At 41.6% G+C, this 23,576-nt stretch overlaps 1 protein-coding gene across 1 annotated transcript in view; it reads right to left on the bottom strand.

Moving 5' to 3' along the window:
* Window positions 1-221: 221 nt before the first annotated feature.
* The window catches only part of Frmd7 (FERM domain containing 7), a 46,683-nt gene continuing 23,328 nt past the window's right edge, over window positions 222-23,576 (bottom strand). The window contains exons 2-12 of the mRNA NM_001433350.1: window positions 20,902-21,006; window positions 19,975-20,017; window positions 17,262-17,340; window positions 14,499-14,596; window positions 7,578-7,692; window positions 7,288-7,435; window positions 6,047-6,142; window positions 4,544-4,707; window positions 3,233-3,301; window positions 3,039-3,114; window positions 222-2,041 (exon numbers count right to left, since the gene is read on the bottom strand). Coding sequence (NP_001420279.1) covers window positions 980-2,041; window positions 3,039-3,114; window positions 3,233-3,301; window positions 4,544-4,707; window positions 6,047-6,142; window positions 7,288-7,435; window positions 7,578-7,692; window positions 14,499-14,596; window positions 17,262-17,340; window positions 19,975-20,017; window positions 20,902-21,006 — 2,055 coding nt within the window. The 3' untranslated portion in view covers window positions 222-979. The remainder of the gene's footprint in view (window positions 2,042-3,038; window positions 3,115-3,232; window positions 3,302-4,543; window positions 4,708-6,046; window positions 6,143-7,287; window positions 7,436-7,577; window positions 7,693-14,498; window positions 14,597-17,261; window positions 17,341-19,974; window positions 20,018-20,901; window positions 21,007-23,576) is intronic.

The following is a 23,576-nucleotide window of genomic DNA, read 5'->3' on the forward strand; positions in this document are numbered from 1 at the left end:
CAATAACCCTACACAACAGAATTTTGGTTCTCTGTCTGAGCCTGATGTCCATGCTGCTGATTTTCATACCATTTCATACCATGCCTATTTCTACTTCTTCATCCCTGGCCACACCTTCTTTTCCCCTTGACTCTGTCCTTTTTCCATGTTCTGTCTTGTTAGATATAGGCCAGGACCAACTACCTCTGAATTTTGTTAAAGTAAAAACAAGGCCATACTTATTACTTCTGTTTCAGTGGATTTTCCACTACTCTTTATTAAAATTACACCTTATATCCTTACTGCATGCATGCAACAAAGTTATGGCAAAAATAAATTCTGGTAGGAGAAATTAATAAACAAGCTTGCCTGTTAACATTGATCATACCTTATATAATAAGTAATTAAGAGAAATTAGACATCAAACACCGTAATATCCTCATCAGGCACACATTTCGCTTGAAAAACGGGCCTAATCCATGAATTTGCTGAGAGGATCTATGTCACTCACCTATGCATATGTTTAAAAAAAATTGACAATCTTAGTATATAACAAGAATGTTCACTGGGTCCCAAACAAGTCATGGAGAGAGAAACCATTGTTTAATGTTACCTAATCACAAAAATAACCAACATAGTCACCATACTAAATCACAAGGTGGTTTTAGAAGCCAGTTCCATGCTGCAATCCCCACCATCATTCTTCACCATTGAAGAATGGATCTTCATGGATAATGTGTGCTCAAGAAAATGTATAATGGTATGACATATACTGCCCTTGCACTACCATAGTGCTGGGGAGAAGAAGGCATGTTCCAGTGTCTTTTTGGAGGAAATGAAAGAAAGAAGCTCCTGGAAAGAGACAGCATCTTACCACAATCTTCCACACCATCTTTCCATCAATTAAGATGACTAAGGAGAAGACGAATCAAAATGACTTCTTATGTCTTAGCTAAGGTGGTAACATAGAACTGGACCAGGACCACTCAGAGTCACTCTTTTAAGCTAAGAAATAATTGCATGGCTTTAGCAAAGTCCTATCTTCAGCACCTGGTGTGCCAAAAGAAATAGCTTCATCCTCTTCCTCTAGCTGTAGACTACCAGAAGACAAGCGGATGCGGGCCCTGGGTGACTTTGTTCCTTTGCCATACAAAGAATAGTAGTCTGTTTTAAGAATTTCTGATTCTGAATCACTGGACTCACTAGCTACATACCTTTCAGCTGAGCTCTGATCCATTAGAACTGTTGGGAACTCCTGCTCTGCAAACGTACATGTAAACAGATCGGTTTTACGAGTCAGAGCAGGACATGGCCCTAAAGGTCTAAATTCTGATCCAAAAGGAAAACGGATAGTTTTCATGTCTGATTGGCTTTGAGATCGTTTAGGAGTTTGCTCTTGAAGGTTATATGCAAATGCATCATCTAAATGTGGATCTTCCTCCTCTGGCTCTACATTGATATTGCTTCTACCACTAGTTCTAGCCATAGCTTCTTGGAGTTCTTGAAGGTCTTGCTGTAAGCTTTTTATCCTCATATTCCTTGGGCTCCTTTTGGCTGGCTTTATTGCACTGGGATCTACATAGCTGTCTGGTCTCATACTTTCCTCTGCCATCATCAGAGACCGCCTGGGTACCTGGGGTGGCTTATCCACATAAAAAAAGACTTGGGGAGGCATGATATCAACCTTCTGACTAGTACAAGGAATATAGGGCACATCAGTGTATGTTAGCTGCCTCGCTGGGCTCACTTTGCTTGTGTGACCATCCACAAACTTGGAGTTTGTTTGGAAGGAGCTAAGAGGACTCCGCTCCTCAAAGAAATCTATGGGCTCAGGGTCAGTATTAAAGACAGGATCTGCATAAATAAAGGTGAAAGAGGAACTGCTTTGGGACGGATGGAGCGATGCGGCCTCTGCCTCTGGTTTGGAATGCTCCAGCTCAGCTGCAAATGTCACTTCAACTGCAGAGTTCCTCCTCCTACCGTCTAGCATAGGCTCAGATGCGTGCACCCCATTCACATTTCGGTAGTAACTGCTGCCATACGTAAGTCTCAGATCTTCCACCTTGAAAAAGAAGACACATTGATGTCAGATGAAAAAATGCTATTTAGCTGGACTTGGGGAGGGTCTGAAAGTTAATCTCCTATGATGAAAGGCTGATTCCAGAAAGTGATTTAGATCTATTCCACAGCTGAGAAATAGGTGTATTGAAAGGGTAATGTGACTTATACCCTATCCCAAACCGTATGTTAGAAAGTACTTGCAGCATTCGTCATTCTCAATGACATCCCATTTCTACACTCCATATTTTATGTGTCCTTCATGTACCATTGTATTTCAGGCAGTTCAGTTCGGTAGCTCTATCAATGAAGTAGTAACCCTGCCCCTGTCTTCCTCAGACTGCCTGTATGGACCTTGAGCACCACAGTCTAAGATTCCTACTCTGATTCCTCCATATTCCCCATTAAAAAGGTAGAAAGGAAAGCTGTTAATGGCCCCAGAGGTTCATAATCTAGATGGTCCCTTTTGCTGTTTTATCTCTGATACCTTTTGGATAAAAATCATCTGATTTGAGTGAAGGCATAAGAATTTATGACACCTACACCTACACTTTTGTAGAGAGTGCCAAAGAAAAGTGATCAACAAGTTTTCTGATCAAAGTCTCAAATGTATCCATATCTTACAGTGCTGGGCACAATAGAGTATCCTGACATCACGCTACACAGCTAAGCAACTACGCCACACAGCCGTTTTTAAGCCTCTACTAAAGAAGCCAAAGAGATGTATTGGTATCTGATTTTCTTTCGCAGTGTTACCAGTACAGATTGCAATTTGGAGGTACACCAGGGGTTTCCATGGTACATAGTACACATTAGTTGCAGTTTACTAAATAGTCCATTAACGGGAATGACTGTGCCAAAAGCCCTCTCCAAGAGGCTAACCTCACATGGAGTGACCTTGAGACACACTGGAAGGTTCTGGCAAAATAAAGATTTGGAAGCATTTGAAGACTAGAAGACTTATACTTATCTAAAGAAGTAGGGCTTTTCAGAAACCTTACTTGTTTTGACACATCAGAGAGAATGTCTGGTGATGATCTGCACTGCCGTTCATGATATTGAGATGGGTATTGTTTCCTGTAATCCCCAGAACAGAGAAGTGGTTGAAATGCTCATTATGCAAATTAGAGAATTCATAGAAATCTCTAAATTCAACTTCCAATCGGCATGAGAAGGAAGGAGGAAAAGTATTCACCTTTCAAATGGCAGGCTCTTTAATCTCCCCTTTTTCCCATATTCCAAAAGTTGTCTTTGAGTTCTTCCACTATCATAAAGAAGAGACAAAAATCATTAATTCCATCATAGGCCTATATGCTCCTAAGACCTCAAAGCCTCACCTTGGTTGAAAGCCTCAAGTTTCTGGATGAGTGTCATTCATTGTGGCACCCTATCATATTGATGCTATCTAAACCTACTTATGTGGACACCAAGAGTAGAAAACTTCCACTATTCAAATCCTAGGCTTAAAAAAAAAACCTAAAACACCACAGACTCTTATTTATATGCTCATTCTAATGAGGCTGCTTATTTGGATTCCCAACCCAAGGTAGATGCAAAGCAGCTAACTAAACAGTAGGGAAAGATGGCTGCAGTGAGGTTTATACCTGTAAAGGAATTGAGCTCACCATTGGGAGAAACACAAAAGGCAGAAAAGAAATTGCAATAATAATAAAATTCCCAAAGTCTGGGCCACTTAAAAAGTTCAAGGGCTGACATGCCTCCTGTACTCTCAGTCCATTGCTTCACTGCAGCTGCCTGCAAAGGATAATGGGGGTGTTTACAAGAATTCAGGTCAGTAGGAAAGAGCAAAGTATGCTCAGTATCATCTATTAGAGAAGATAGGGATTTGTAGAGTACATGTTGGAAACATTCCACCAAAAATACGTGTGTGTGATTTTTTTTTCAAATATCTATTCTTGCTTGGGCAAGTTTCCACAGTCTGAAAAGTCCCTTAAGTGGAACCATTTGATTAGAATTATTTTTGTATTCACTAGAGTTTTGTAAGCTTCTTTCATGGATTTTGAGGTTAGTTCAAATAGGAACAAGATTTAAATTCTACCTCACTTCAATTCCTCTACCATGTGAGCACTATTGAGAAGCGTCTAGAGCAGGATTGCTCCATCTTTTTAATCCCTCCTTCCCCTCCAGTGTTTTATCACTCTATCTTTTCCCTAAATGTCATTAATTTGGGCTCTTGAGCTTTCCTTCCATCACCTGCATATGAACTGCCTTTAAGGAAGCCAGGAAATTTCTCGAATACATTTTTTTTTCAAACTCTCTTTGCTACCCTATATTCTCGCTGTGATTCTGATCCAACAACCCCTTCGGTTAGTAAATACCAACTTAATGCAATATACCAAAAGTGAACAAGAAGGAATATTTATAATCTTTCAACTGAATTAAATGGATTCTTTATTGCTCCTAGAATTCAGACTCCTCCCACTGATTCCCATGTTATTGACAAGAAGCAGTGTGCATGGTCTTCCTACATGTGATGTATAATTACCTGTATCGGAAACTGGAACCCTTACTGCAGAGTAGTGTTTTGGGCTTTGATTTGGGCTCTTCAGAAAGCCTGAAGAAAGCATGGTACTCCACACAAGTCTTCCAGAAAGCCTTGCATGCATCTCGGCTGGCCATGGTGAACTCCAAAGTGTCTTTGCACAGCACCTGTAAAAATGATTTTCTATCAAGCATAACATCCTGCAAGAATACCAAAGACCTTCTGATCTCAATGCCTTCTAAACAGTCAGTCCAGTAACCCCATGCAGCACCTGATTTTCCATTTAGCTCCCCATGGGCTCCACGGTCACTGAAACTAAATGATCGGCAACCTTTAGAAGCTCAACACAGCCTCCAATCACATGCAAGCCTCCCTTCATCTTACATGTTTTTCTGCCTTGCCTCTTTGCTTCCAGAAGCTTTTTATGAAGTTGTAAGTTAGGCTAAAATGGCCATCAAAGGGCTTTTTTCCAGCAGGGGAAGAAATTATAAATAATGAACAGGAAAGGAAAGGGAGAGATTTCTTTTTCCTCTGAAAGGATGATTGCACGCACACAAGTCTTTTCAGTGTCCCAGGTAGAAACACCCTCCTCTATATGCTCTTATTCTACAGTGCGTTGTTTTTCCTTCTTGGCATAGTCCCCATTTTAATGTGTCCTAAGGGAATTTGGATTTCCAGTTCTAAAGTACAAGCTTTCCCCACCCTGAGTCACCCCGTGCCCTCGTTGGCCCAAGGCTCTGTGGCATGTTCCTAGCCTACTTTTCAACAGCCCTACCAGGACTCTGAGCTGACTGCTCCTTCTCTCACCCATTTCCAGGTTCCTACATATAGCCCCTGAGGCTCTCCACAAGGCTTACACTAGATCTGGTCCCATGAATGATTCAAATGAACATGTTTGCATACTACTAAGATCCAGGCAATGGAATCCAAATTGGATCTTCTATACGTTCAATTATTAATGCAACTGTATTTTTCCCCTTCATGGTTAGTCATTAAAACATCTTTTCTAACACATTTTTTCTAACCATGTGCAGTGGAAAGTCACCAAAGAATCCCTTATCTTATTTATATGAACACTCACTTATTGTATTCTGCTCAGCCTACACACAAGGTGATGGCCAGTAGTTTCCACTTAAGGGAAGTGAGTGGCGATACTTTTTAAAATAAAGAAGAGACCATCAAATAATCATTTCCCTAATCCTAGATCTGGTGACCCCATTTGACTCATTAGATTCCTCACAAAATGATATCCACTGAGACTTGCCTTTCAGCCTAGCTACCTCATTTTCCTATAGTATCATTTATTCTGAAGTGCAAATCAGATGCCATAGTGTTTTGCCTTTAGTTAAATATCATTTAACATCTCCTCAGTTTATATGGAGGACAAAGAGGGGTCCCATCAACCCTGGGGGCCAGGCACCTTTCAACACTTGTATTCAAACCAATTCCAGAGCAATTACAAAATTCTGATTGAACAGAAATACCACTTATTAGAAATGTACTCACCAAAATATTAGCATGAAGTTTGATGAGAAAATGCTTTCTCTTAAAACTCAGCTTGCGAATCTTAGCCCAGTTGAAAGTATTAATCTTTGTGTTTCCCTATAAGGAACATAGTCAGTTTCAGAATATGTCAGCAGGTTGTGCCATAGTAGAGGTATGATGGGAAATACTCTTCACAAAGATCATCCAAGGCTCTCCCTTACCCAGAGAGATCCTAGGAAAGTAAGCAGAGGCTGCCCTCAAGCAGTGCAGTTCCTCCAGAATATAAGCAAGAAGGAGCTTCGTGGAGACTTTTAAGCCAATCTAGTGAGACTGTAATAGAATGGATTGTTACATTGACTTCTCAAATCTCACCCCTGTCTGTTTTCACATGTAAGTGCTGAAAAGGAAATGTCCATTTATTCTGCTGCCTCATTTACCCAAACACCTTTATTAGCTCCCCTCTAGACATATCATCGAATCTGGCTTGGGTTTCGCTGTTCAACATGTAGCTATCTCTTCTACTTCTCATTAGTCCAAACTTTGGTCTCAATCTATACCTTCATTCCTGTGGTTGCTTCTCCCCGTGCTCCAAATGCCTTCTCCATCACCAAACTTCACCGATGATAGCACACACCTATGATATTCTGATGACAGCCCACTCAGTTTCTAGTTCCTCTAAACGGTATTTATTTAAGCAGACCAGGAAAATCAGAATTGCTTAGAGGAACTGGGGGAAGAATGGTGATAGAAGACAGTGGGACCTCAAGTTGATTTCTACCTTGAAATACAAACTCCCGGGAAAACACTGATCTGGTAACCAGCAACAGTTGCTGGCAGGGTTGCTGGCAGGATTCAGCATTAATTCCCCACCAGCTGGCACTAGTCACTTCTAATGTAAAGATAATGAGTGAGGGCAGATCATAGTTTGCATCACTGTAGGTGACTTTTAGCAATCTGCAAAGTACTAGAACCTGTGGTTTTTGGATATCCAAATCTACAGTCTCTAAGAGCTTCTTTATCACTTCACCCTGCTGGCCTGACTCAAAGTGTCATGGCCTCAAAATCCAGGCAGAACATTACTGACTGCACACAGAGGCAAGCACGTTGTGGGAAGAGGGTTTATGCACAGAGTTTGCAACTACCACTAACTTCCCTTCTGGTTGGTGATAAGGCAACGCCTTATCTGGGGAACCTGTATTCAAGCTGAAGTCACACTAACCACCCCCAGCACATGGAAGGGCAGGCAAGGAAAGCATTGTTACCCTTAACACCAGTACTCCCATGTGAGCAACAGCCAGGTGAATCTGCATCCCTTCACCGTCACTGGCGGGCTGCGGTCTGATGCCATACATATCCAGCTTCCTTGCTATGTCCAGTAGCAGAATGTCTGATTCCGCTGGGCTCCGGCCTCTGCAGTGGGAAAGGATTAATGAGCCAAATATATGAGAGGCCCCACAAGGAGCTTCTGAGACTTAAAGGCTTGCTTTTAAGTCATCGGCCCTAACTTTAGTGTCCTCCATTGGGAAGCAGGCGGCCCAGAGATAGTACTTACATGTGCTGCTGGTGAAATTGCATGATCTTGCTCTCTAAACAGGCTTGGCTTGGCAAGTACTGGGTTTGCACCAGATGCTTCCTAACCATTTCTTCATGGAAGTCTCCTAATTCTGCTGTACAATAGAAAAGTGACGTTCTTTCACAGTTCCATTGAAGAATTAAACAAGGTACAATTCAAGAAACTTCCCTCAAACAGCCATTTCTCCACATCTGGTGTATCCCTATGTCCCAATCCCCACCTCGTGCTGTGTGTCCACTTGTGTTTGCCTACTGCAATGCTAACAGACGTGTCCTCAAACCATAGCCGTGAGTTTCTGGGAAGTCTCAGCCTGTATCGTGGATTACACACGCAGAATAGACCTTAAAAGCCCCCAAATCACACTTGAATATTTTGTTAGGTTTGCCATCTTCTAAACTCTGTTTGTACTTTTGCCTACTTCCAGTTAGCCCCTATTACAGACTGGATTTTGTCTTTCCCAAATTTGTAAGTTGAAATTCTATCCCCTGGTGCCACCTATGTAACTTTATTGAGGACTTATGTTGATACTGAGAACATAAGCAGGGGGCTATAGCTCAGTCTAACTGGTATTTGTTAAAAACGGGATACCCAGGCATCTTGGAACTCTAGGTATGAGTAGACATGGTGATGTGCAGATACAGTAAGAAGACTGCCTCTATCAAACTGAAGAAGGAAACTTTGGAATTAAGCAAACCTGCCAACTCCTTCATCTGAGATTTCAAAATGGTGAAAATTTGTTTTTTATTGTTGTTTTGTTTTTCTCATTTAAACCACCCGGTTTCTGGCATTTTCCTATGAGAAACCTAGTAAAAACCATTATAGCCCCAAAGCTATTTCTACTGTGATGGTCCATTATCAGAAGCCGAGCATAAAACCTCAACGATGGTTCAAGCCAGCTACAGCCAAGTCACCACTCCGTAGTCTGGGAATTTTGTAAATCCCCAAGAGTTTGAATCCACAATAGACAAATAATCCTTTGCAAATAGCTGGCAGTTTATCTATGAACGTGACTTACTTGTTTTAGATGTCTCCAATTTATTGGTGGAGACAACCATTGAAGGATAAACCCATGCAGCTGCTGCGTACTTAGACCTGTCTCCCACTTCTGTAAATGGCCCTAGACTTCTTTGACTTTTGTTTTCTTCATAATTAATTGTTCTTCTGTCTGTCTAAACTTCACACGCATTTCCTTCTGATTATTTCTCTTAAAGTCAAAGTTTAGAACTTCGTTCTGCCTTGTGATGTTTAATCTAGGGCGAAGTGGGTAGGAAGAGGTATAGCCATACTTGTTACCCATATACATTCTTTTGTTTTAGATCATAACATAATTAGAACATTTTCCCTTCTACTTCATCTCTCAAATACATTTCCCACTTTTCTCCAAATTCATGGACTCCTTTTTCATCAGTTGTTATTTCATGCATATATATTCATATATGCATATATATGAATATACATATATATATATATATATATATATATATATATAGTCTTTAAGAGTAACACACTCTGTGGAATCCTGGGGTGCTCTCATATTAGGAAAAATATATGTACAGTGCTAAAACACTGTATAAATAAGGAATTGAAGGAACCATATTCACCCTGATATACATTATCTACGAGAAGCCTGTGACTGACATGGAATTATATCACATGGTGAGAGAATCAAGACTTTTCCTGAAACTCGGGAATAAGATAAAGATGTCGGCTTTTCCACACTGCTCAGCATTTTACTTGAGGGTGTGATAACCTCAATCAGACAAGAAAAAGATAGGTAAAAGTTTTGTAGTGTACAGTAAAAGATAAAACTGTTTCCTTGGAGACACAAAGATCTGATATTTACAACATTTCAAGAAATCCATAGAGAATAGTGTGGTATGAAGGGTCAAGAACCAACTCTCAGAACTGTCTTTTAACAGAGGTGCCAAGATAGTGCAGTGGAAAACTAAAAATCTTTTCAATGAAGTGTTCTAGGACAAATGGAAATCAAGGAGAAAAAAAATACTACGTTGTAAGCCAGTTATAGTCAAGGTATCAGTCTGTACACTGGGATTCTGTACATAGGAAATAGGCAGCAATTCTACCAGAATCCCTAACAGACAAATCTTTCTGTCTTTTACAAAAAGCTGGCAGTTTACCTATGACATCACGCTGCACACCATACAAGCATATGAAAAATGAGCTCAAAATGGATCAGAGACCTAAAGCTAAAAGATAAACATCAAAAAGATCTAGAAAAAATAGAGAAGACTGTTTTGTGGCTATCAGAATTTGTTTCATTTTGTTTTGTTTTTTTTGTTGTGTTTTTTTTTTTTTTAGAAAAACTATTTTAAAATCCAATGGTAGGATTGAATTTAAGGGCGTTGACCAAAAAAAAAAAATCATCGCTTGGTTGTGAGAACAATGCTAGTTTAAATTTTTATTTAGAGATTGGAAGATCTCAGCGGTTAAGAACACTGTCTGCTCTTCCAGGGGTTCTGAGTTCAATTCTCACCATCTATATGGTGGCTCACAACCATCTATAATGGGATCCAATGCCATCTTCTGGTGTGTCTGAAGAGAGTGACAGTGTACTTACATATGTAAAATAAATAAATCTTTAAAAAGGAATATTTATACCCAACCACCTGACCTCAGCTTTGGTCAGAGAAACCTCCTTTTGCATTGGGCAGCTGCTAATGAAGTGATTAGCAATTTGTCAAAGCACTGTGTAAATAGGAGATTGGGTGCTCTCAGCCTGAAGTGGAATATTCTAACCACCACCACCACCACCACCACCACCACCACCACCACCACCACCACAGTTCATGGAACATAGAAGAATAGGAAGCGAGGAGGCAGAGAGAATAAAAGCTGGAGGATGGGATGCTATCTTTCGGACACAACAAAGCTAGCACACAATGAACTCACAGCACCTATGATTGCCTGCAAAAGGTCAAACAAGCCAGGGTAGGTGGTCTCTGGGCCTCAGGCTTTATGAGAGGAGCTTCTGGAGAAGTGAGACTCATTCTTCTTTGGGGTGTGGCCACTGGTTTCCCATGTTCCAGTGAGTGGCCCCATATTCATGTGCATGGGGGCAGTACTAGCTGGATTTATCAAAAACTGGGTTACAAAAAACAAATTAAAACAAGAAGAGAAGACATAAAGTTGGGAGGGGGATATTTTGGAAGATACAGAAGAAATTGGAGTTGGAAATCAATAGGGTATACTGTATTTCATTGAATACATGTATAAAATTAATAATAATGATGATAATAATAATGAAAAATGATAGTTATATAAGTAATGAGATATCTCTTTATACTTACTAGGGTAGCCATAAGATAATACCAACTGTTAGGGAAGGTGGGGAAAGCTAGAAGTTTCATATATTTTTGGTCAAAGGATGATATATGCATTCTTGGAAATAACACAGTGAAATAAATTAATTTGTTAAGTTAATTATCATTGATAATTATAATTATAAAGCTGTATCACACAACTGGGCAACACCTTTCTAAGAACCTACACAAGAGTAAAAAAGCATATATCCACACAAAAACAAAACATGTATGCTAACATGTACATTATTATTCTTAATATCTAAACTAGAAACTTGACTAACTAGCCATGAAAAAGTGACTAGATGAAAAGTATAATAAATGGAATGTTATTCACTGATAGAAATGAATAAACTGAGATCTGTATAGATTTAAAAAAAAAACACTGTATTAAATGGAAAAGCTAGATGCAAAAGATCACACTGATAATCATTCCACTTCTATGAAATGTCAAAACAACCAAACGAAACTATAGAACAAAAATTTAATCAGTAATTTTCTGAACTTGAGAAGAACAGAACATAGCAAAGCATCTTTCTGTCTATCGTCTCTCTCTCTCTCTCTCTCTCTCTCTCTCTCTCTCTCTCTCTCCTTCTCTCCCTCTTTCCCTCCTTTCTTCCCTCCATCCCTCTCCTTCCCTCTCCCTTTATGCATTTTTTTGTTTTTTTTTTTGTTTTTTTTTTGTTTTGTTTTTTTTTTTTTTCGGAGCTGGGGACCGAACCCAGGGCCTTGCGCTTCCTAGGTAAGCGCTCTACCACTGAGCTAAATCCCCAGCCCCCCTTTATGCATTTTTAAATAGGTAAATTTTTACAGCAATTTCTCTTTTGATGCAGGCCTAAAACTTGCTGTATAGAGAAGGCTGGCATGAAGTCATAGAAGCAGGGGGAGGGGATATGGGAGGGGGAAGGGGATAACATATAAAATGTAAATATGTAAAATATCCAAAAAATAAAATTAAAAAAAAGAAAATTGAACTCACAGAGATCTGCCTATCTTTACCTCCAAGATGGGACTTGGGGGAAATGCCCACCACCCTCAGCTTTGTTTTTGAGACAGGATCTTATATGGCCCAAGACAGCCTAGAAGTCATTATCTGGCTGAAGATAGGTTTAATTGCTGATCCCCTTGCCTCTGCCTGCCCTGTGCTAGGACCACAGGAATACACCATCATGCTCAATTTTATGCAGTGCTAAGGATCACACCCAGGGCTTCTGGCAAGTAGACCAGCAAGCTACCAGCCAAGCTACACCCCCAGCCCTGAGAAGTTTCTATTGACATTATAGAAATGATCTAAAACTGGACTGAAGTCATAGTTGGATGGACATTAATTAACTAAAATATTACTGGTTTATGCATTTAAATAGTTAAATTTTACAACATGTTCTAGTCTTGAATGTGCTTTTAACTCCTCTTACCTTTCTCACGAAGGCTCGGGCCAGCCACAAGGCTTCCTGATGTTTCTCAAATGCTTCAGGCATATTCTTTCTCCCCTCTGACATTTTTTACTGACTATTCCAGGTGTGTGGACCTCTCCTTGCTCCTTGCTTTACTTTCCTGCCTCCTTCAAACCTTCCATCAACCGTCACCTTTCCAGCTTGCTTGCTATCCTTATATTATTGAAATACTCAGTACCCACACCTAGAACCCTCCATCTCCCTTCTATGCGCTATTCTTCTCTCCTGCTCTTATTACCTCCTAACATCATCATTATTTTGTTCATTCTCTGACTCTCTTACACTGTCAAAATGCTAGCTCTGTGAAGACAAGAGTTATGGCTCATTGGTAGGCTCTCACTGCTTACAACAGACTTTAACGCGGTGGTGCTTAGTTGGTATTTTTTGTTGTTTAATGAATGACAAAGAAAGATAATACTCTGAGTTTCTAAGAAGAAAATCGCATTTGGTAGGTAGTATCTAGCTAGAGGTCCTTAAAAGAGGTGTATGTAATTAAATGGCAGGGCCAGAATGCTCAGGTTTCTGAATGTCTAGCCTCTAGCAGGCACTCGGCAACGAATGAACAGGTGAATGAATGGATAGGTAAGCGAGCACTGTGATTCTTCACATGACTTTGAGTCTTGACTGGAATCGATTATGAAATGCTAACTCACTAGAACTGCAGCTTTTTCTCCATAAAATAAGCTTCTGTTGACCATATATCCTCTGGAAAAGCAGAAGTATTTTATGCTATACTTGAAATGGCCACTAGGCCATGCCCAACTCCATAAGGCAGATCTGTTAAGAATAAAATTGATTCAAAGAGGTCGCCTGGAGTCCCACCCTCTCTACTGCTGTCTGAAGAGGTAACCAATGAAGAAGGATGTTCCTCTTACCTGCCCTACTCCATGTCCCACGTCTCAGTGCCAAGTATGACATTGGGCACATGGCCATGGTCACTCAAGACCTTTCGAGATGATGCTTCATTTGCCACCATGTCTCCTAGATAGACACTATTCTTGAGCTATGTGTGGTCAGTCTTCATCCCCTGTATATGGAGTTTCTTGTAGTACCATGATTTTTCTGCATTCTCTTCCTACCATCACATCCAATTCCCTTTAAGCTCCAGTAAAATAGCCACCTCCTCCATCAGCTTTCCTTGATTCTTACAGCTTTTTCCATCTGCTGCCTTTCAGAGAGCCTGGAGCTCTCTTGTGCCAGCTGGTAGTCACTTGATACACTGCCGAGGATGTGGTCCCTCTCCAAGTACTTCATTGTGTTGTTCTCAGTGAAATCTAAAATCTACCATTTATGGATGGGTAGAAAAGTAATGAACAAAGGTCAAAATGAACTTAAGAAATAAACAAAAAATGAAGTTATGATTCTTCAGGATTATCAAGGAACAGGGTATTCTTGGGAGGCCTCTCCAAAATGAGGACGTCCAGCTGGCCTTAGAAGAGATGTTATCTCCTGCTGTCTAGACCCTACTCTCCAGGATGTAGGAACAGCATGGACTGTTCTGTTTAAGTCCCTTCCAGGCAGGCCCCCACTGTTCCCTCCTCTAGCCTACCTTCAGTGTTCCTTCTAGTCAAACCACTTGGCTGCCAACCCTTGGGAAACACTAATTTATGCCTGGTACCTTTTATCTTTTTAGACCCTTTCCACCTTCTCCATCCCATGATTTTTTTCCTCTGGATCCATCCTGCAAGAAATATGGAACTGAGGTATATCCTAGAACATGCAGAGGGAGTGGGGACTACTTGGTCAAATTCATGGCAATAATTACTCAAGTCAGTTCCTGGACAGCAAGACAAAGGACAGTGACTGCAAGGTAGATAGACTGAGGTAGGAGAAAAACAGAAGATTCTACATTTCAAATAATCAGAAGCACCTCCAGGAGAAGGTATTCTTGTCACTACTTTAAATACAAGGACATTCAGAGGAAGAGAAATAAAGGAGTCTGCCTTACAGTAACGGAGAGGTAGTAAGACAAGAAATTATTCGGCTCTCAATGAATGCAATTAAAAACAACTTCACTATATCTGAAGTAAACACTCTTTCCTCTTAAGGCAAATTGGAGGTGCTTGCCCCCTTCACTCTGCTCCATCCCTGGTGAATGGGCTGAGAAGTAGAGGTTTGGTACTTACATTGTAAAATGTGCGACACCATTAAAGCTGTACAGTTGTCACTGCATGGGAGCCTTCCCAGAGCCAAATCCTTCTTTATTTGAAGAGTAAAAAGATACCTGCCAAGGATTTGATGAAAAGATCTTGAAAAAGAAGCAGGAACACAGAAGAAAACTTTTCTTTCTCCCAGACCCAAGATAATTCAAGGAAGGAAGAGCTTCCAGTCAGTCAGAGGCCTTTTCAAGGGTGGCAAATCATGCATAAGTTTTCCTTCAGACGCAATCTAACCCCAGCCCACAACCCGGCTGACCCAGCACATTGGCAGGTTCTGCAGCTGCTAGAAATTGCCCTGGCTGTAGTCTGCCGCCAGCTCTAGAGACCTGGCCAATCGTCTTCTGGTGGTTTCTGCCATGGAGACAACCACATCCTGAGCTAGAGAAATGGGAACCTCAGCAAGCATGAGCAGATTCCGGGGGACACAAAGAACTGTCACGTAGGCAGAGCTGTAAGGTCAGCCAGTGGAGCAAGAGGAATCACCTATTGTATAAGGATACACAGACGGGGCCAAGCCATTCTGACCAGGAGGTATCACTCGAAGACCCTGAAGAGATGGCTAGCCCCTAATGTGTGAACCCAAAGAGCATATTTCAGGAATTAAGGCTATCAAGCCATGGTTGTGCCCATCTTACTCCCTTGCCTGCATCTCCATGTTACTAACAGCCAGTGCCCAATGTTTACAAACAATAGCTATGACGCTAACGGGCGATGCACTCAGCGCTGCGGAACCTTCATCAAGGAACAAAAAACTGCAGGCTTGTGTCTAGGGCTCTGACAAATTGAACATTTGCCACACTTAAGGCCTTAGTAAGGAAGAATTCATGTGTGTGAGTGTGTGTGTGTGTTTGTGCACACGTGCGCGCGTGGGCATAGGCATGTGCACATTCATATGTGTGTGTACAAAGGTCAGAGGACAACCTTGGGTATCAGTTCTTGCCTTCTGTCTTATGTGACATAGGATTTCTTTGTCATGTGTCACTATGTACATCAATTTAGCTGGCTTGCAAGCTTCTAACGGTGCCTTTCAGCTCACTGTAGTAGCACTGAGATTACAGATGTGTCCCAGTCCCTGATTAATGTGGGCTGCAGAGATTTGAACTCAGGGCTTCACACTTGTGTGGCAAGTGCTTTTCCACCAAAACACCTCTTTGGTCCCAGAGTCCACTTTGTTGTGTATAAGTATGTAAGAAAGACTTCATACTATATGCTTTCCTGTCCAGAGCAAAAACTAGCGCTAGTGTTTTCTTTTATATGTGCAAAAACATGCATTATCTACTGTGAGTGTTTCACTGTATAAAATAGAATTTTCTAGACTAAGTTCTAGGTGGATTGTTCAAATGTAGTAAAAGATAGCTAGTTGCAAGTGATAAATGAAAATTTGGTCTGAAGAAACTTGTCAAGCAATTATTCAGTTCATGAAAGCTTTAAGTATTATGTCCTTTTAAATCATGTGTATCTCTAGTACACTAGAAATAATTCAGTTAAAATGATTATTTTTATATAATATTCTCAGAATTCATTGCATTGGCCCCAAACAAGGCATAACTGTAATTTCTACAACAGGTATTATTCCTTTTAGTTATTGTCGCAAGGTCACTGAATGCAAAGTGATCTACATAGCAAGCTGCCTCAGCAAGTGGATGACAACAAACAGATTTTGAGAGAATCAGGGGAGGGAGGGGAGGAAGGCATCTTGTGCAAAGACCCCACACTACAGGAGTAAGTCAATGTGCTCCATGAAGAAGGGCCAGATGCCAGGGAGATTAACTCTCAACCACTCAGTCAACTTTAGCTTGCAGGATGCATTCCTTATGTGTAATCTAAAAGAGCTCGATAAGAATATTTCCTAGGGGACTGAGAAGATGCTCAGCAGTTAAGAGCACTGACTGTTCTTTCAGAGTTCAAGCCCAGCAACCACATGGTGGCTCATAGCCATCCGTAATGGAATCCAAGTCTCCTTCTGGTGTGTGTGAAGACAGCTACAGTGTACTTATATGCATAAATAAATAAATCTTTAAAAAATATTTCCTAGACCCATTTTATGTGTATCAGTGTCAACTTAGAAAGCAGAATAAGTTTTCTGGGGGGAGTGTTACAATGACATTGTCACTTTTCTGTAGTATAAGTATATATTGCTGTTACAGGTGTTTCCCTTTCTGCTTATGAGACATATCCATACGGACATTCATTTTCAATGATCACAAGCAGTGGCTGTCTTCAACTTTATGCTGATTGAATCACAGATGGTATGAAACAACATGGGTGATGTTGTGATAGTTAATGGATTAAGCCACTAGTTCTAGAATATCATCCCTTCTTTGTTCTGAAATTTGGAAAGATTAACATTTGGAGGATGTAGCCAGCTTCTTCTTTCTAGCCCAGTGGGTTTCCACCTTCCTAATGTTGTAACCCTTTACTATAGTTCCTCGTGTTATGAAGACCTCCACCCACAAAATTATTTCCATGGCTACTTCATAATTGTAATCTTACTACTGTTATGAATTGCAATATAAATCCCTGTGTTTTCCAATGGTCTTAAGTAACCCCTGTGAAAGGGTCATTTGCCCTCAAAGGGGTCATGACTCACAGGTTGAGAACAGTTGTCTAGTACCAGAGAGTAACTGCAACCTAAGCCATGCAAGAGAGAATCAGAGCCCTTCTTTCATCAATAGCTGGAGAATGGGGATTCTCTAGTAACATCATTCAGCACACAGTGAAACACGTTACCTTGTGAGTTCTTCCCGAAGATGTCCAGGGTCCACTGGGAAAAATTTCACGATAAATTTGAAAACAACCTCCTTAGGATCTTAAAACACAATATTTCCATAAGTTTTATTTAAATTATCATTACAACAGTTAAAATAATCTCATATACATACACTCATGCACACACAAACACAACATGCATGCACACAAACATCACACACACACACACACACACACACACACACACACAGTGTTCTACTTCCCTCCCATCTCCATTACTCCTTCCCATAGATTTATTCTACATTTCAGTTTTTCACATTTACTGTTATTATTTTGGGATTGTGATGCTTTGTGTAGATAAATTCAGAAAGTCTTCCAACTCATCTCTCTTTCACATCCTTTCTCCCATTGAGTTTCTTTTGTAAAGATGTGTCCATGTGAGGCCCATTCTGTCCTTTAAGAAGTGAGGAGAAGTGAGACGTCCAGAAAGATTATTTACAACTTGCTGTTTGTGACTGTTCAATTATGCCTGAGAAAAGGGCCCAGCTTCGGTGCAAGCACATGAATGGATGTTTTAAAATTTTCATAAAATAATGTGGAAACTTAAGGGTTCTTTGGAGAGTCAGTTGTGTTGGATGGTGTTTTGCCAGGCCAAATGCGTGAAGGAATGTTTTCCTGAAGTGGACAGAGGTGAAAGACTAAGGCAGACTGGTGAAGAACATTTCACTGAAGCAGACACAGGTGAAAGGATGCTCTGCTAAAGCAAGCACGTGAAAGGATACATGACGAAGGATTCTTTGCTAACAACACCCATGTATTGGTCCACCTTACATTGTGTAGTTGAGCTCCATTTGTCAGGACTCCAGAGAGTGAAACACGCTCAAATAAAACTTTTGGCGGTGTGCTGAAGCTTCCTCAAAGTTGGGCTGATTGGCAGAGTGATGTCTGCTGAAAAACGTGCTTGCTGAGGCAAGACCCATAAAGGACAAGTGATGTTTGGAGGGCATTAAAAAGGACTTGATGGACAGTGGCTGAGGCTGAGCTAGGCTTGCTGAAAGACCTAGCTGTGCAGTGCTTGTTGGTCTTGCATCTTCACTGATCTTCCCTTCGCTGAGAGAGGCACAGCTGAGACCTTCTCCTGGAGTCCCTCTGGGTCCCTCCTGCTGAGGCAGAGGCCTGCCTGTCTCTGCAAGGTAGTGCCACCACTGCTGATTTGTGTTCGCTATCCCAACTCTACCAAATGAGACTGTTGGTGTATCCATAAACTGAACTGCTGATTTCCTGGCAACACAGATAGGATTTGCTCCAAAGAACCATTTCTAAACAGGTCCACTCCCCCATATCTTTTCTTTTCCACTACCTCTGTGGCATGGTGGACTAAAAGGGAGCTTAAAGCATTTAACGACCATATTAAAAATAGGCTTTTAAAAAATTAAAGTTAAAATAAAAGGAATGAGAAACAATGTGGACCAATGTCTCTATCAATCTTAAAATATATCCCTGAAAAAACACATCTATTTTCACACCTATTTGCATTTGGAAATGAGAAATTTGAGGCTGGGAGTGGAACTCAATGGTAGGATATTTTGCTAGCATGCACAAGGTTCTGGGTTGCATCCCCAACACCAGCAAAAAAGAATAAAGTCTGTAAGATCAAAAGTAACCACATACAAGTAGCAATAGTGTTATTTAGTCAATGTACCAGCTGTTGTTCTAAGCCAATACTGGAAGCTAAAAGATACTCAAGTGTTCCCAATTTCATCGGAGAGACAAATAAGTAAACAGAGCAATTTGAGTACCATGGAGCCTAGACTCAGGAAGCCTCCCTTGGTTGACAGCTAAGTAGGTTACCAGGGGCAGGAATTGAAATGGTTAGTGTCATGGACAAAGCATTTAAGATAAAGTCCAGAGCTTTGCATACCATACTAATAAGCTTGAACTTTAAAGGTAATTAGGGAGCCAGGGAAATATTTTAAGCAGGAGAGAGATGTGGTCTGGGTTGTATGTTTCACTCAGTCCCTTGGAGAGTCATATAGGTGCTTAATTGGAGAAAATCAGTACCAAAGCTAACGGAATTATGTGATATAATCACAGAGTTGGGAGAAGCAGAGTCACAAGATACATCAACTTTTGAATGGCAGAGTAGAGCAAGGAACTAGGAAGAGACACTGCAGCAAGGTCTCCCAACGTGTTAAGACCTATTTGCAAAATAAAATCTGTAGGATTAGTTAAATGCACATGTCCCTGAACCCTTGCCCCAGGAATGGGGTCCAGGGATCCGTGTACATTTTAACAGAAAATCCAGATGAACCTTAATACACATGGAAATGTGAGAAGCCGTGTTCCAGAGTATGAGACACAGGAGTCCCTTGAACATAAGCTGAAGCAAACAGCAAAGCTTGTGATGGCCTGAAAGGAAAGACTCTTCAGGTAGAAGGCTCACATTATTGCAGATTGACATTAAGGATACTTGAAGATTCGCAGCATCAGAGAGTGAGATGCATGCAATCTCCTGGCAGCATAATTACCAGAACTCTTCAGATCCAGCAGTATGAGCTTCTTTGTTCATCTCAGACAAAATTAAGACAACGTTCTCTACTGCTAAACTTACTGGACAGATGAAATCTATCCAAGCACCCCTTTCCCTCTTTTAGAAAGTTTCATGGGGCTATAGGAGTGTTTCTCAAGCATGAAGAGAGAGGCCCACATCCCTTGAGTGATCTTCCATACTTACTTTTTACTTGCTTCGTTATGGGCTTCAGAAGTTCCAACCAAACCTGTAATAGCATCAGTGAAACACAGCAGCAGTGAGCACAGCCTTTTTTCTTTCCTCTTTGGTACCAGATAAAGGTCAACGTCAAGTGAACAAACACCAGGACTATTTAGATTTCTAAAGATAGTTGGAAATGAACAGCCATGTCAAAGAGTACCTTCGCCATTCTCAGTCAGCCCCCTCATAGTATACAGTAACTGTGTATGCTGTTGATCTATAAACTCTGGGTTGTTGATATGTCAATCACTGACTCCCTGGTAGCATGCTAGAGGTGGTACAGGCAGGGCTCGTGAGTAGCTACAAAGACTCCTAGAGGCATTTGGTTCCACATTTACGTCCTACATTCCCACTACCCTTACCTCGCCACTCCTGCCAATGCCCACTTAATAATGAATGTGCCAGATTAGAGATATGCCAAGGCAGGATGCAGCAGAAGAACCCTGTGAAAGTTAGGGCCCAAGAAATAAGGAAAGAAATCTCCCTAAATACTTATGAGGTCAAGAGTCTTGTTGTTTCCACAGCTGAGGACTGAACCCAGGGCCTTGCGCTTGCTAGGCAAGCGCTCTACCACTGAGCTAAATCCCCAACCCTGAGGTCAAGAGTCTTAACTCTGTGGACTGAGGTCCAACAAGTTGAGGTAGATAAAACTTAGATAGTTAATTAAAGAGGAATAGAAAAGTATCATGTGGCAAAAGAATTTGTTTGGCAAACCAAGTTAACTCAATATCCCAGGCAGGAGAAAGGAAAGGCAGTTTTAAATGCAAGAATTTTGTAAGGTATAAACAAGTTTTGCATTTTGAATCTGGGATTGAGCCCTACACACCTAGGGGCAAACTGCATTTGGAAGCATTTCCAGACACACAGAACCCTGTAGTGAAACCCACTTACATTATGTCCAGAATGGCTGCAGAATTCTAATCCAAAATATTCCTTTTCGGCAAGGTTGAGGTGGCTGCAGCTCAGGTTAAAGAGTGCCTTTCCAGATGATTTTTGCTAAACAAAACAAAGAGATGGTGGCCCAGTTGGGTTCCAAACATATTATGTGATAAAGCACAGAAACAATGCCTTTCTTCAAGCTCTGCCATTTAGAAGACCTGCATACCCCTAAAGATGCCGAGGACTTTACAGACACAGATGCAAATCTACCTATAGATGGTTTTAGCCACCTCCCTAAAAATGCCTCAGATGACTGGCAAGCCCTTTTGGAAGGGTTAGCCTTTGCATGTAATTATGGCTAGATCTGCACGTTTATTTGTCTCATGAAAGTCCTTAAGTCATTTATCCCAGGCAGCTTGCAGACTGACAAGATGTTTTAATCAAGACGTAAATCTGACCCTAGCCCAGCCCCGCTTCAAATCCTACAGGGGCTGTCTTTTGGGTAGAGCTTCATTGCTTAGCAAGGGAGGCTGATGGCCCTCTCCTTTTACCCTGCCGGCTTGCCTCTCCAGCTGCATTTCGTGACCCCTCTCCCTGAAACATTGCCCTCTACTAATCTCAGCCTGCTTGCAGTTCCCCCAATATGTCAAGTGGTTTCATGCCTCTGTGCCTCTGCTCCCGGCATTCCTTCTCTATAGCCTGTCCCCTTCCCACCTTTCTTTGGCTTGGCTTACTCCCACTCAGGCTCAGATGCCATTGCCCTAGGAAAGCTTTCCTGATGCCATCCATCTGCAGCAGGTTAAACCAAGGGCAGAGCCTAAGTTCCCAATCATCCTGGCTTACCTCAACCAGGAGGACACATCTAACCCTGCTCGTCTACCTTTCCCCCTATGAAAAATTCTTTCATAGCAAGGACCAGCCTCTTTTCCTTGTTATTCCCCAAGTCTAACCAGAGTTTGATGTACAATAGAGGCTCTTGAGTGTTTCTTGTTATAACAGGAAGTTGACCAAATTCATCATAGGAGTTCTTTGAGTAAATTTCATTTTGTAGCTTTGCCCACATTCAGCATATTCTGTTCACATAAGCCACACATATTTTTCTTCTTAAAGCCCACACACGCTGTGAGCACAAAGTGGTGCCTTTCTTAGGCTTCCCTGGGAACAAGCACTTTGAAGAAGGCTCTGCGCAAATCTCTTTTGAGCTCAGCGTGGCTTTAATGGCCACCATCCCTGAACCCAAGTGTCGCTGTTGCGGAGAAAACGCTGATGGGAAAATTGGGCCCTGGCTGATAGGCACAAAGACATGCGGCTGAAAACCTCTAGTTAAAGCAAAGTCAGAGGGTGCCCAGAGTGCTGAGAGAGAAGCCAGGTGTGGGTGCACGGAAGTGGAGCTGGAAGTCACTGAGCCATAGAATTAACAGCAACCATGAGAGGGCAGAGGTCACCCTGAGGCAGTGACATATTGAGCAGAGCCTACATCTGCGATTTAATAGTTTCCAGGAAGGCAGCCCACCTCCCCACCACTTCCCTCAGTGACCAAAAATATGCCCCTCTCCCCCAGCCCATCCCTCCACTTGGTTACATTGCACAGAGCTCCAATTTAAGATTCATTTGGGTTAACCAGGGTCCTATTTTTAAACTCAAATAGGCCACAAAGGGCAAAACAGATTGCACCCCCTCGCACCTGGAGAAAAGTCTGCGGGCTGAGGGAAGTTGAGTTTGATTTGATGTGGGAGATTGTGTTAAAACTATGGTCCAAGAAAAGGGAGGCAGGCTGGAGCTGGATGTGGGGGTGCAAAGGGCATGGGGGGGTCTGATGGGAGGGGAGTGTTGGCTAAGGGAGATGGGAGTGGGGGTGTTTTGTGCCTATGTGGCAACCTTGCCTAGGGCAAGTGCTGACACAGACCATTCCAGACAGATGAAATCGCTCCTATTTTTAAAGTCGTCCAGACAAGGAGCTGCCACGGGATTTTATTAGAGAGAGAGAGAGAGAGAGAGAGAGAGAGAGAGAGAGAGAGAGGGAGAGGGAGAGGGAGAGGGAGAGGGAGAGGGAGAGGGAGAGGGAGAGAGAGAGAGAGAGAGAGAGAGAGTGTGTAGTATTTTTTCCAACACTAATGAAACATTTCTGTCATGGGGACTAAATTCTGTCATAGACTCCAGTTTCTTTGCAAACAATTTTTAAAGCTTGAGAAAGTTTCTCTCTTTCTCCCCCTTTGCTTCTATCTCCGTCCCACTTTCCTCCCTCCCTCTCTCTTTCCCTACTTCCTTCTTCTCTCTCTTCCTTCCTCCATTTCCCCCCCCCTCTCTGTTTATTCTGATTTTCCTTTAAGGTACTTACTCCCAATCAACTACCAACACTGCCACACTCTGTAACACATTTTTGTTACATGTGTTCACATACTTAAATGCTTCTGTAAATATGTATTTATGTCCATTCATGGAAGGTTTTCAAATAAGGCTTTCTTTTCGTTCCCTTCCTTAAGATCCCCTACCATGTTTATTACTATAATCCACTGATGCTTCCATCCCTGAAAATGTTGCCAAATGGTTTTGAAGCCTTTGACATTTTTACAGTTGGAGTCTGGGCACTCCTGTGGCTCAAACACTCCACCCCATCTCAGGCCAGGCATTTCCCTTCCTAGTGTCCGCTGAAATTGGCCAGCCCGTGGAATGTGTTACATACTAGG

Source organism: Rattus norvegicus, chromosome X, assembly GCF_021556685.1.
Source record: "Rattus norvegicus strain SHRSP/BbbUtx chromosome X, alternate assembly SHRSP_T2T, whole genome shotgun sequence".
In the NCBI taxonomy this organism is placed as follows: domain Eukaryota; kingdom Metazoa; phylum Chordata; class Mammalia; order Rodentia; family Muridae; genus Rattus; species Rattus norvegicus.